The sequence below is a fragment of the Labeo rohita genome, chromosome 7 (assembly GCF_022985175.1).
Source record: "Labeo rohita strain BAU-BD-2019 chromosome 7, IGBB_LRoh.1.0, whole genome shotgun sequence".
Classification (NCBI taxonomy): Eukaryota; Metazoa; Chordata; class Actinopteri; order Cypriniformes; family Cyprinidae; genus Labeo; species Labeo rohita.
This window is the reverse complement of record NC_066875.1, coordinates 33,280,396-33,294,905: the sequence shown is the minus strand read 5'-3', so window position 1 is coordinate 33,294,905 and position 14,510 is coordinate 33,280,396. Positions and strand designations below refer to the sequence as shown.

Below are 14,510 nucleotides of genomic sequence, written 5' to 3'. Positions count from 1 at the left end.
CTTTGGCAGAGTGATAGGCTGCAAGAAGCGAGGACGAGATGACCTGAATAGGGCCCACAAAAGGTTTTAACTGTAATGTGGAAGCATGTATGAAGAACAATCAACATATCCTGGTCTAGTACGACTTACTCTTCTAGTAATGCTAATAATTAAGATATACAAACATACAAAAGTAAGATTTTATGCTAATGTTTATGAAATAAGTCTCTTATGCTCACCAAGGCTGCATTTCACTAAAATAGTAATATTGTGAAAGATTATTACAATAAAATAACTGTTTTCTGTTTAATGTATATATGTATATATATATATATATATATATATATATATATATATATATATATGTGTGTGTGTACGGGTCAAAGATGTTAAGATGTTCACATCAAAAGAAATTCACAAAAGTGATTTTATGTCCATAGAAAGCACATTAAATGTAAGTAAAGTGTCTACTCTTAATGTTTTTTAACAATTAAATGTAAAAATTTGAAATTGAAATAATGTTACATTGTCAGTCAGTGTAACACAATATTTATGTAAAAATTCAAAAAACATGCTAATTCTGACTTGTACATATTAAAATATATAAAAGAATAAGGGAGCATATTACATTTTATTGTGTCTAAAATAAGTAAAAAAAATCTTACTGACAAATGGCCAAAACCTAGGATTAGTTAACTGTAAACAAATTTTAAACAAATGTTAAAAATTGTAAAAAAGAAAAAAATAATAATAAATTAAAAAATGTAGAATTACAACTAATTAGTATTTGAGGTGAAAGTAATTTGTCTTTTAATATGTCAAAAATAGATTTTTGTTGTAAATATGCCTAACAAGATTGCTACACTGCAAAGATTGCTACTTCTGCAAAATTAGGGAAAATGTATGATATTTATTATATATATATATATATATATATATATATATATACACACACATTTTCAGCAGAAAACATTTAAGCTGTTTATGCAGAATGATGATATTTTGTGGATATTATTTTTTCAAGATTTTTTTTATGAATAAAAAGCTCGAACATTTATTTGAAATATAAATCTTAGAAATATCTTTACTGTCACTTTTGACATTTAATGCGATCTTGTGGAATAAAATACTAATTTCTTAAAAAAAAAAATTTACAGATCCCCAAATTTTGCTAAAAGTTATTACATTTATTTTAAAATTGATAAATTAATTATGCAATTTTAACAGCTGCATCCATTTGTCTCAGGTCAGTATCATGAAATCTGTAACACTTTACAATAAGTTTCATTAGTTAACATGAACAAAAAATGAACAATACTTCTACAGCATTTATTAATCTTAGTTAATGTTAATTTCAGCATGTACTAATGCATTATTAAAATCACAAGTTGTGTTTAGTTAATGCACTATGAACTACCATGAACAAACAATGAACGACTGTATTTTTATTTTACTAACATTAAGATTTATTAATGTACTGTTCAGAGTTTGTTCATGTTAGTTAATACATTAACAAATGATAACAAATGACAACTTATTGTAATGTGTTACCATGAAATCCCCTAATTAAATCAATTCTTTCCATGTCACCAATTCCTTGCTGTCAAGACAATGTAATGAAACTAACCGCTTGAATGCTGCCAGTTTCAATATGATCTAATAACAGTTGTGCACATTCCCCACAAAAACAGTGCCCTACTTTTCTGTTGTTTTTTTTACTGTAAGACATTGGCATATCACACATCTTTCTGCCCTGTTTCCCAACAGGGACCATATTACACAAACAACCTAACCTAAAATACGAAATGCTAATTTCAGTTAGAAACTTGGATCCTGGCAGATTATAACCTGAAACGTAAAAAAGGACATTAATGTAATACAGCTCCAGGTGCCCTACAAAAGCAAGCAATCAGATCTGCTCAATTCATGTTACATCTTGTAGATGAAAAATTAGTCCTCGTTCAAATGTTTTGATATATGCTGTACATATTAACACTTCAGCACGATACACAACTACCACAAGTATCAAAAGCGCAATCTGGCCATAAGAATCGCAGCGTAACAGCTTGAAAGAAGGCAAAAAGCTACCATACAACATAGTAATCAACTACACAACAGCCTGACCTCACGAGATGCACTGCTGAGATTTGCCCTAGTGCCATTAAGCCTGCGAGGCACAATGACAGGCCAGCGAATGCACGGAGTGCTCTGTGAGGCTCCCAAACGAAGCAATGTAATGACAGCATGCTGAAGAAATGATATGCCTCCCTGACCACTCTTGTACAGGAGGGTACTAATCAACTTCTCTACTTACAGGAGCGCCATAAAACACACAGACAAAAGGAGAGAGAGTGGGCAACCCTAACCAAAACACATACTGTGCTTGTGTTTACATAACAGGATTTCAAAAGAAAGGATGTTGAGTGCTTGATGAGTAAGTGAGCGGTACACAATGTGAGCATCAGACTACCAGTAAAAACAACATGGCAGACACGACCGTTTTATGGCCATTTTGCGGTCTTCCCAGGAGCACCATGCAGTCATGTGAGATGGGGAACGGCCCTCAAACGAAATGGCTTTGTGATGTGTGCGCAAACAGAAAATGCTGGAAAATTCATTTTCAACAAACAATCATGAATAAGAATCTGACTGTTATGGCCACTTACAAGACCCTCAGTAAGGATTGAAGAAAGGAAGTGGCCTCTTTTGAAGATTGTATATCATTGTGACATCAACAGGTTTCGCTACAAGCAATTTATCCTATGGTAATATGTAACATGACACAGCCATCTGGAGATATTTGGTTAATCTACTATCACTATACTAATGAGCATTGCATATGGGGGACACGTCATAACTGCCACCAGACCAGACAGGCTTTGTGCCAAAATACAACATGATGCCCAAAAGTTCAACCTGACAGAAGGTTAAAGACTTACATATGTTTACTATAAATAATGTTTTAAGTTTTTCAAGGGATAGTGCGTTCAAAAATTAAAAATTCTGTCATTAATTACTCACCCTCAAACCCGTAAGACCTTCGTTCATCTTAAGAACACAAATGAAGAAGTTTTTGATGAAATCCGAAAGCTTCTTTTGACCCTGCATAGACAGCAACGCAACTGACACGTTCAAGGCCCAGAAAGGTAGTAAGGACATCGATAAAATAGTCCATGTGACATCAGAACTTCAAATTTAATTGTATGAAGCTACGAGAAAACTTTTTGTGCGCAAAGAAAACAAAAATAATGACTTTATTCAACAATTTCTTCTCTTGTGAGACCGTCTCTGCCGATGAACCACGTTTATACTAGTGTGTTTTAGTTTAAAACTGTGTTTAAAAATGAAAATGTTTCCACTGCTTTTAGAAACGATCTGTCCACACTACACGACTAAAATCGCATGTCACATGGCCATTCATAATGAGCATAATGTTATTGTTTACACGGTCATCAAGGATACGCAGAGCGAATGTGGGCAGCCACACAATCGTTTTCAAAAGTCTCAGTTTTGGTCCGTTTACACTGAAACGCAACCCCAGAGTTTACAAACTATAACGGGGTCTGCAGAGATTTCAAAAGTCTCTGTTTTTGAGGGTCGAAAATGCCAAAGTAGTGTAAATGACAGGTGTAACCATTGCAAAAGTTACGTTTTTTTAAAACAAAAATGCACTAGTTAACCTAGGAGAGATGGACGTTCTACGTCAGAATGCCGGCTCCTGTATCAGCAGCGCCACACGAATGCGTCATGATACTCTCGTCAATGTGCATCGAAGACTAACTGAATAAAGTCATTATTTTTGTTTTCTTTGCGCACAAAAAGTATTCTCGTAACTTGATAAAATTTAAGGTTTAACCACTGATGTCACATGGACTATTTTAACGATATCCTTACTAACTTTCTGGGCCTTGAACGTGTCAGTTGCATTGCTGTCTATACAGGGTCAGAAAGCTCTCAGATTTCATCCATTAAATGGATCCATAAATTTTCCACTGCATGGTATGACTCAGCTCGGCATGGCTCGGTACGGTTTAGCGTGGTGTGGCTCGATTTGCATTTCTACTGCAGTTTAGTACCGCTTTTGAGTGGGCGGGATTACACACGTCACTGCATCAAGCTCTCACTGGATCAGCTCCTCGGCTGTCAACAAGAGAAACGTCTGTACTTCCTCAACAGACCATGAAACAGACATTTTTTGGTTGTTAAGAAAAAAAAGGCGTGCTTGTTCAAACCAGTTGCGTTCATTCAAAAAAAGTTGTGTCCAATCGCTCGCTTGCTGTGCTGATTTAAATCTAGCAGGTCTGGTGTCTCAGTTCAAAGTTCGATTCTCTCTGGCCAATCAGTGATTGGTTTATGTGTCACATTTTGGTAATGGTACTGCTCATTTGAAACCTCAACCGAGGTTTACTGAAAAAAGTACCAGGTATTGTACACAGTGGAAAACTTCCCAAAAGTGAGCCATACCATGCAGTGGAAAAGCACCAAGACATATCTTAATTTGTGTTTCAAAGATGAACGAAGGTTCTATGGATTTGGAACGAAATGAGGGTGAATAATTAATGACAGAATTTTAATTTTCCCTTGAACATTTGGTGCCTTTTAAATAGCAAACAGGGCTGAAATCCTGGTGACAGCCTGAGAAAGCATACCATCTGATATGCTAACCACAGCCTGATGCTTCTGGAGACCACCCTTAGATGCCTCTGTCAAACTGTTCCACCAATCCCCAGCTCAGTGGTTGGGGCACAGAGCCGCATAGAGGCCATATATTTCTCTGGAACTAATCAGCATTCGTAAAAATGTGCAACCGCAATGCTTGATCCCACACCCGAGGTGTTCGCTAGAACAATGGAACCTTTGTCAGGGGGAAAAGGCTCAGAGTCACCCACTTCTCAACCGCTAGAGACTCATGCAATGCCTGGACCCAGTGGCCATCATCATTTCAAGAACAATACGCAGCAAAGGCTGTAGAACTGATATAATGACATATAAACTTCAAGCCTTTCAAACCACAAACTCCTTCTGCTTGTTTGCCAACGAGGCACTTATTCAGCCAGACCACTTAACAGCACCTGATGCCCAAGCCTCATCAGCAACTGCAAGACAGAGATTTACAGTCTGGCCACAGGGCAAGACCCAAGAAGACTGTAACAATGTCAAGCCCCTCAGGGTCTGAGCATTAGTGCACACAGACTATTTCCTGCCAGGAAGGAATTTAGCACATAAAATCAGCCAGCGCCACATGCCAGTACTTCATCACCTTCAGTAGTAGACAAAAAAGGGAATTTAACCAGGGCTTGTGTGAAGAGTGCACAATCAGCAGATAATAGAATGGTACAAAATATGTGACCCTGGACCACAAAACAAGTCATAAGTCACTGGGGTATATTTGTAGCAATAGCCAAAAATACATTGTATGGGTCAAAATTATTGATTTTTCTTTTATGCCAAAAATCATAAGGAAATAAAGTAAAGATCATGTTCCATGAAAATATTTTGTAATATTTCTACTGTAAATATATAAAAACTTAATTTTTGATTAGTAATATTTATTATTAAGAACTTCATTTGGTCACTTTTGAGGTTTTTTTTCCAATATTTAGATTTTTTGCACCCTCAGATTACAGATTTCAAACTGTTGTATCTCGAACAAATATTGTCATATCCTAACAAACCATACATAAATGGAAAGCTTATTTATTCAGCTTGATGTATGATGTATAAATTTCAATTTTGAAAAACTGACCCTTATAACTGGTTTTGTGGTCCAGGGTCACATATATTACTGTTAATATAATAAAATATCAAAATCAAATAAAACATACATTAATAAATATTACAATATTTTTATTACTATATTTTAATATTTTTTCAAAATTATATGCTATAAAAATATCTTTAAATGGTATATAATTAAAAAAATAAATAAAATCAACAAATATATAATATATTTTTAATTAAAAATAAAATTCTAAATACGAAATTCTAATGTTTTACACCATAAATGATTTAAAAATAAATATCTCTAACAATAAAAGGTTTTCACAAGTCATTTTCATCCATCAGTTACATTTTAGCCTAAAATCATAGGGGAGCAAGCAGTATCTATCACTAACTGTTGTCTGTTCTTACCAACTATGTCCTCATAGGCGTTTTCCTCCAGTGTGCTCTTGGAGCTGGGCCGACTGTGGTTCTCCGTGCCATTCTCTGTGGGTGAGGAAGGGTATGAGGAAGGCAGGCTGACAGCGTCTTCTGACTCACACGATTCTCTAGAAGCAAACAGAGATAAAGAAAAAACACAGTTTTGGACATGACTCTTGCTGAACAAATGAAGAGTAGTTGTGTTAATATGGTTCAAGGCAAACATCCTTAAACTACATGATCACAATCAGGCCAGACCACCTGAGAAGATGTATGCATCTGTCACTTATGAGGATCGTAAATGTGTTTAAGCACTGGAAGCCACCAAGAGAGAAGACAAACATTACCATGGTGCTTAAACGAACAACAATGATCAGATGGTAATTTCTTGTTTATCTATAAGATGCCAAAATGTATTTGCATGAAAATATACACACAATAACATGGCTGGAAAGCTAAAAAGAAGGTTGGAACCCCAAATTAGCACTTTGACATGACACAATCTATTCGCTTGCCTATAGTCTCTAAACGGCTGACTCTGGACCAGCCACAGGAATGTCAAACATGGGCTCAAATGTAGAGCGGCAGAAATGCTCCAGCACATGAGATTCTCCATCATGAGAACCTGGCAGCTCTCCTCATCCAGTCACTGGGCAAAACAATCCATGTGCCAAAAATCATTCACAAGGCCGTGAGGAATATGAGCTATACACAACATGAGAGGCCTCAAAAAGTCAAAAAAGCAACACTATGAAGCAGTGTTATATCAACTTAAAAAGAAGAGATGAAGCAAAGTCTCTGAGGTCTTTGAACCTGTAAAACATTTCATTTTCTGTATTTTTCCATCTCACCCCGCTGATGGGTTTCTAAAAATATACTCAAAAGTGTTTTATGGTACTGTCGGTAAGTTACTGCTGATGCTATTTTTGGGTTTCTGAACTAAATTTGGAGCGATAAATGTTGTTAAGCATTGCTCATTTCAGAAGTGTCAGTTTGAATCTCAATGTAAAGTTAAATATGGAAAAATATGATGTTTGCCATACACAGAACATAACACTGTAATTGTGTAACATTTGACAGCAACAAATTCACCTAATATGGTAAAATTATGAAACCCTGAGAAAACGAGCATCTCCGTGTTGATCTCTGTTTGCTGTCAAATGCCTGACAGGAAATTTCATTTTGCTTACTTGATTTGTAACATTAGAATCTGTGAAACTGTAGAGGCCAATTCACTGTGAGAGACTATGTAGTCAAAAAAACAAAAGCCAATAATTCAAAGTCTAGAGCTGTATCAACAAAACAAATGCTTGGCCTGTGGTCCTTATCCTTTTCAACATTCTTGGGACAAGTTTTATACACTTCATTATCCAAGAAAAATAAATGATCTCTTCTTTGTGGGGGAACCAACTACGTGGAAGTACACAAATTCATAGCTTCTCAGTCATTGTTGCCACAGCTGACATGTTTTTTCTTGGTGCAACACAAATCTGTCTGCCTAGCCTTTAGTTTGGATTTATTTAAAGGGAGATTTATTTAAATGCATACACAAATGTAAAAAAAGATTCATGAAGAATATTTGAATATGTGTGAATAAATATTAGTTTGATTTTCAGTTTGTTCATCACAACATTTTCATAAGGCTGATTAAGTCTTGGAATACAGCACACAAGCCATATGGACCACTTTTATTAGGGGTTCAATCTTGTAGCACTGAAACCCTGTTGTAGTTAGAATCCAAGAATCAGCAATCTCCATATAAAACTGATTGTGCCGATCAAACCGTAAGTCATAGAGACTTGAAACTAGGAGGGATGGTAGTACCCACACCACCGACAACGTCACCAAGGCTTGCCCCAATCGGCCTGACAGGGGCGCCACAGCGATCAAAAGTACAAAACCGTTAATAACTCCTAAACCCTCAGTTGCAGGCTCAAGTGTGTTATGTTGTTACAATCCTTGGCTCACGCTGGACAAAACGCGCACCTCTGACTCGATCGTGAGCCTGGCAAAATTTGGAGGTATTTTGGATTTTTTGAAAAACCTACATTTGCTAAATAGTTCTAGGTTTTTTGCCCGATCAGAACCAAACCAATGCAGAAAGATTCTCTGGACAGTGAATATCAGTAATTATAAAAAAAGTTAAACTTTCGACTCACCGGTGCAAAGGGACGCCAAAACGTTTAAAAGGGGCAGGGCAACTTTTAGTAAAACGAAAAAACTCCTGAACGGAATGATGTCTTCACCAAATTCAGAACATTTATGTAAGAGCACAATCTGAGGTCACATGACAAAAATCGTGGAGCTTGGCCACTTGGTAGCACTATAGGAGGGACAAAAAACTGGGTACACCTATGTCACCATTTGTCCTATCAGCATGTCTTGGTCCAAATATCGGGTTACGATATTGCATTTTTCAAGGGTGTAAACGATTGTACAGTGAGCGCTTTCCGTACATACATGTGATATTTGTATCATATGAGGGAACTAGAACCACTGCTGTCAATCAAATTGTTTGCAGTCAAAAAAACAAAAAAAACAAAAACTACTTTTGCAAACCAGTCCTACACTGTAAAAAACAATTTGTTGAGTCAAGTTAAAATAATTTGTAATAATAATTTATTTTTTACAGTGTAGGTTTTTCGCTCAATCTGGAAAAAAAACACTGCAGTACAATTCTCTGGACTCTCCGAAATTTACCTTTGGGAAGCTATAATGGGCTCATCTAGAAAAGGGGCCTGACCAAATTTACCCAAAATCCTACAAAGCCTAATGAAAACTCAAAACTTCACAAACCTGGTAAGCATATGTGACAGTTGATTTTAAACAACCATGAAAAGTTTTAAGGTGATTAGACCAGAGCTGGCGCTATAACAGTTAAAAAGGATTCAAAAACACTATTTCTACGGCACAGGACCTCAAATTGCAGAAAACGTCCACATATTCACGCACATACTACATCTTCCCATTGTATGATTGATCTCCAGATTCTGAACAACTTTGCTTCTAGGATCACTGCTGTCAATCAAATTGTACTTTAAATATTTGACATTATTTAAAAAACCATTACTATTGTAAACTACTCCTACGTTTTACACTCAACCTCGAAAAAACTACTGCAGTACAATTCTCTGGAAGCTCTAGTTTAATAATCATAACACAGCAAGCAAACTTTAATAGAGATTGGACCACAGCTGCAGCTATGACTGTTAAATAGGTGCAAAAATGCTGTATTTCTAAGGCAAATCCCATGAAATGGCTAAAAACGGTTCTCTTTCTGCCTGACTTACATCCAGCTTCACGAAATTAGGTAAGCACATGCATAACATGACTCTAAGCAAGCATGGAAACTTTTATGCACATCGGGCCATAGCTGGTGGTTCAGCTGTTATAAAGGTGAAAAATGCTAAATTTTTGCTTATGCAAAATGACATTTAAACAACTGAAAAAAATGGTCTGCCTTACGTAGAACTTCACAAAATTAGGTCAGCATAAGCATGCAAACTTTTATGGAGATCGTCCCATAATTAGGGCTATTATACCACAAAAGGTTTGAAAAAAAAAAAACTATTTCCATGATAAATGACCTAAAGTGCAAAAAGTGGTCTATTTCCTCTCCCATGCATGTGTCTCCTGGCTTGATAAGTTTATTTTGTAATCAGCAGCTCGATTACAAGCTGTGGTCAAGTCTGAAGTGCTGAAACCCTCTAGTCATAAATGTTAAAAAACATAATATTTCTATGGTAAATTACCTGGATTTGCTAAAATGCTTTTATAAATCATTGATTTAGGAGGTTACAGGCTTGCTACATCATGTCTTCATATGTGCTTAAATGCCATAAAGTGCTTGAACCCTGGTAATCGCTGCTTGCAGCTATATTTATACTTTTTTTGTCTTTTTCAAGCTTGATAGACTATGATAAATCTGTACTTGCACTGTATGAGAAAAGAAAAAAAAAATCAATGTCAACGTCTGGATAAACTTGGAGAAGAAAGCCATACAAGTTTAAAACAACATGAGGGTAAGTAAATCAAGACAGAATTTTCATTCTCGCATGAAGGTAATAAGATCTCAGCTAGTAACAGCAAGGTGCCAATTTGATCCTCACAAAGACTAAGTGGTTGGCCCTGTACCCTTGAGTAAAAGCACTTATCCCCAAGTGGCTTTGTGTACCTGCTAAATGATTTATTGGTTAAACGAATCTGCCAAAAACCACATACTACTGACATTCAAACAATATGGAAGATAATCAAGTTTCTCACCTATCTTGAGTCTTCTTAGGCAAGCTTTCATCTGCCTTTGAATTTCTCATTATAGCAGGTGCTGGGGTGGAAGGAAGTGGAGGTGGAGACTCAGTGGTGGGAGGTAGTCCATTTCCAGGCAACAAGCTCCTGTGGTTGCGGTTGGCATCATACTCAAATGTTCGTCTGGGTTTGGGCAAGGGGTTCACTGTAATTCCAGAAGAGTCCTGTGCAGAAGGGAGTTCTGGGCTCTCTGACCTGGTAGAGCTGATGCTGAATCTCTGCTTGAGTTTAGAGAGTCTTTCAGACCCTGGAGAAGCTTCGGGTTCGGTAGCCACGGAGCAGATGCTGCTCCGCTTGCTGCCACAGGTGCTGTCCAAGTCCTCCGTTCCACTTATGGTGAAAGACTTCTGTCTGGACTTGTCAAGGCTGTAGCAATTACTAAGATACTGCGGAGGAGACGAAGCGGGACTTTCCTTCAAGGCCTGTTCGATTTTTTGAATGCGACTGAGCACGGCTGAGGTCTCCTTGCGTGCCGTGAGCGAGCGGAGGAAAATCCCTGAGGACTCTGTCTTCGAAGGCCTCTTCTGGAACCTTACAGGAGCTTCTCGATCCGATACGTGCTCATCTTCCTCAGTTTCAGGGTAGGAGCACTCGGAAAATGCTGTGCTCATCCTCCTCACAGCCTTAAAGTCAAAGGTTTTCTCGCTGCAGGGTGAGGACAGCAGGCTTGGGCAACCCTCGCTCCCACCTCCAGGCCTCTTGTCCAGGCAAAGGCTCATTCTAGGCAAAGCTGCCTTCCGACCCTCCCATTCCGAGATCTTTTTACGTATGGCGGCAGATGAGGAGCAGGTCCCCGTACGACTGAGCGAGAGCGTGCGCTTGTGCCCAGGCTTGGTTGTAGGTCCTACTGAAAGAGTACTCCAACTAAGGGGTCCAGGGTTCAGTCCATCCCCCAGAGGGGGGGCCTGTTGTGGCTGGTTCTCCTTCTGATCCTGGTTATTGCCGCTTGGTGGGTTATGGATGGAGAGCCTCTTGTCCAGACAGCTAATGCTCCTAGATTTGGTGAGTCTGCTTTGGCATTCAAAGTCAGTGGAGAGCGAGGCGCCACTTCTCAAGCTGGCAGTCTTACAGCTCCAGTTCTTTTGGGTCCAGAGTTTAGCGTCGGCTTTAGTGTACCGTTCCTGCTGACTGGCGTCCTCACTGCCACTGAGGTGAGAGGAACATGGCTCTTTTCCAGTGGTAACAATTGGAGGTGGGGACACAGATTGACACCTGAAACAAAAGTAAATCAGCAGAAAGAATAAGAAACCCTCCAACAAATTGTGCTTGGTACAGCAGAGTGTTATTTCCTCACAAACAGTTATGTGAATAAGGACAAAAATGTGTTTTATCCAGAATACGTCAATGGGGAAAGAAACATAATACTACAAAAGGAGAACTTTAAAACAGATTTTTGATAAAAGGAAATGACAGTTAGCTAATATGGCAAAGAACAACAACCTGACATAAATTTGGCAGTGTAAAATGCAAACAGAAAAACAGTATGAATGAATTTATGGATTCCCTCCACACAATCACTTTGGAAATCATTTATATGGACCTCACAAACAAAAACTATTAAGCATTAGACTTGACAGATATAAATGAACTCACCCTCACTAACCTCAGTGTTTTATCTTAGCCGTACGTCCCCCGTTTCTTTTTGCTAACATGTCAACTTCAACGTCCACATCATTCCCTGGCCCATTTTTCACTTAGCAAACAGATGCAGCTCACTGCTGAGCAATGAGATGAAAGACTCTGCTGACCTCATTTCAGTCTCCTCAGACACACAAACAGTTTCTCATCCACTTCAAAATCTAATGCAGCTCATGAGCTTCCAGGAACTAGAACTCGACTTGGCCCACACCTCTGTGAAATTGAGGCAGGCAGATCTGATGTCACAGCGGTGGTTAGAATAACAAGTGCAAGCTGGGAGGAGGCCAAGAGTATGATCCAGGGTGCAGGTTGGGACAGATCAACTAAAAACCTCACCACAACACCCTTCCCTCGAAAAAAGGAAGAGTGAAACGCCACGCCACCTGCAACCTCACAGGTCTGGCATGAAAAGGAGTGAGTCAGCCCCCCACATTCACAAAATACATCATCACCAAATATTACAAGCAGACACATAACATTGGTTGTCTGTAGACACTTGTTGCACAATCTGTCGTACCCAACTTTTACAAACCATACACAATTGTGTGTTCTAAATGGTCCAAAGGTTCACTTAACAAAGGCATTAACTATGCTGCCATCATCAGTTTTACTTTATCAAAAAGAAAGCACTCAATTCTACATTACAAATGTGTTTAATACATAATATGTGGGTTAATAGTACATAATATACGTATAAATACATCTACTACCAGGGTCAATATCAAATATGAAAGGGTGTGTTATGTTAGGCTAAGTTTTTATATTAATAACAAAAGCATTATTTGGCTCTATAGATACATTTTTAAGTTTTGTGTAGGAGGATGCATGTTAGTTTGCTATGTCCCATGCACTGCTCATTACATCTGAATGGGTGTAGAATATAGTCAAATATAATATTTTGTTAAGTAAGAGATTACTCAATTTGAGTGTATTGACCGTTTGGTAATAAAAACAATATTTTTTATTTAATAAAAAAGAAGAGTTTGTCCATGTCCCTTGAATGGTTGTCCACCCTGTCATATTGGGGAATCCGCCCCTTTAAGAAAAGGCCATTCTCTTTACATAAAATCTTTATGTATTTATCATTTGAAAGCAAACAAATAACACTGTTTAGGAAAGGGACATTATACCTTTCAGAGAATATAATTTGCATCTTAATATTGCAATGAAAACATATTTAACAGTAATATATATGTCTATGACAGGGTGGACTTATTTTATGGTTTATGCTTTAAATAATGGCCCATAATTATCTAAAAAAAAAAAAGGGGTGGAAGCCCAGCTAATATGTTTCTATAGTACTTGAATGTCTACTATTTATGACATGACATAAAGAGAATGGGAAATTAAGACCAACATTTTCAAGTATTGTGAGGGTTGAAAGGCACTCTATAGCGATACTGACCCACCAATTTAGGTCAGAAAGACTTTAAAGGCACAGTATGTAATTTAGAGGGCGCTAGCGGGCACATATCCCAAAACAAACAAAAAAACAAAAGCATAGTTTGATGACGCCGTGATTGAGTGTGGAATCATGGGAGTTGTCATCTTCACCCCCACAGATGATGCAATCCGATGGGACTAGGGGAGAAATCATGTTAATCGATGAGCTAATGTATTAAAGTTTTAATAACGTCACTGCAGTATGAAGCAGGGTGGGGCGGAATGCAGTGAAAGCAAAAAGTGGAGCGACTGCTAATGAGAGAAAAGCACAACACATGACTCGAAAGCAGCAGAGCTTTTATAATGTCACAGTCGACCGTTTCCATTCTTACCGGTCGTGCATATGTGGGGTAAAGCAGTGCTGTTTTATCATACAAGGTACACTTTAGTGTGCTATAATGCTACTTGTGCTATTATGTGTGTTTCCGTATTTTCTACAAAATAAAACTGGAAATCGAGGGTATATGACGTCATTGGCAGGTGACGCAATGACAAGGGACGGACCACCACTTAAAATTGCTTATTTTTCTGAATTTAAACATTCTTGGAAACATTTGGGATAATCTAAGTACACGTCAACAATATATATATAATAACACAGTTCTAGCGTTTTTTGATATTTTAATTAAAAAAAAAAAAAATAATATATATTGTGCCTTTAAAAGCAATTAATACTTTTATTTAGTAAGGATGCATTAAACTAAATCAAAAATTGTAAAGTAAAGAATTTTACATTGTTACATAAAAAAAATAAGATAATAGAGAAATGGCTAAAAGATAATAAAAAATGGTTCTTGAGCACTAACTCAGCATATTATATTGATTTTTTTACAATAAATTATATTATGATATCCAGTAACACTTTATTTTAAGGTGTCCTTGTTATACGTTACATGTACTTATTATTAGATAACAATAAAATTCTGCATAATTACATGCAAGTAACCCTAAACCGAACCCTAATCATAACCCTCACCATAGTAAGTACATGTAGTTAATTAATA

The 14,510-nt window shown here is 37.4% G+C and overlaps 1 protein-coding gene across 2 annotated transcripts in view; it reads right to left on the bottom strand.

Moving 5' to 3' along the window:
* dennd2b (DENN domain containing 2B) overlaps nucleotides 1-14,510 on the bottom strand; it is a 67,065-nt gene that overhangs the window by 29,543 nt on the left and 23,012 nt on the right. For both annotated transcript variants that reach the window (XM_051114327.1, XM_051114326.1), the window contains exons 3-4: nucleotides 10,384-11,637; nucleotides 6,112-6,248 (exon numbers count right to left, since the gene is read on the bottom strand). In XM_051114327.1, the coding sequence (XP_050970284.1) occupies nucleotides 6,112-6,248; nucleotides 10,384-11,637 (1,391 nt within the window). The remainder of the gene's footprint in view (nucleotides 1-6,111; nucleotides 6,249-10,383; nucleotides 11,638-14,510) is intronic.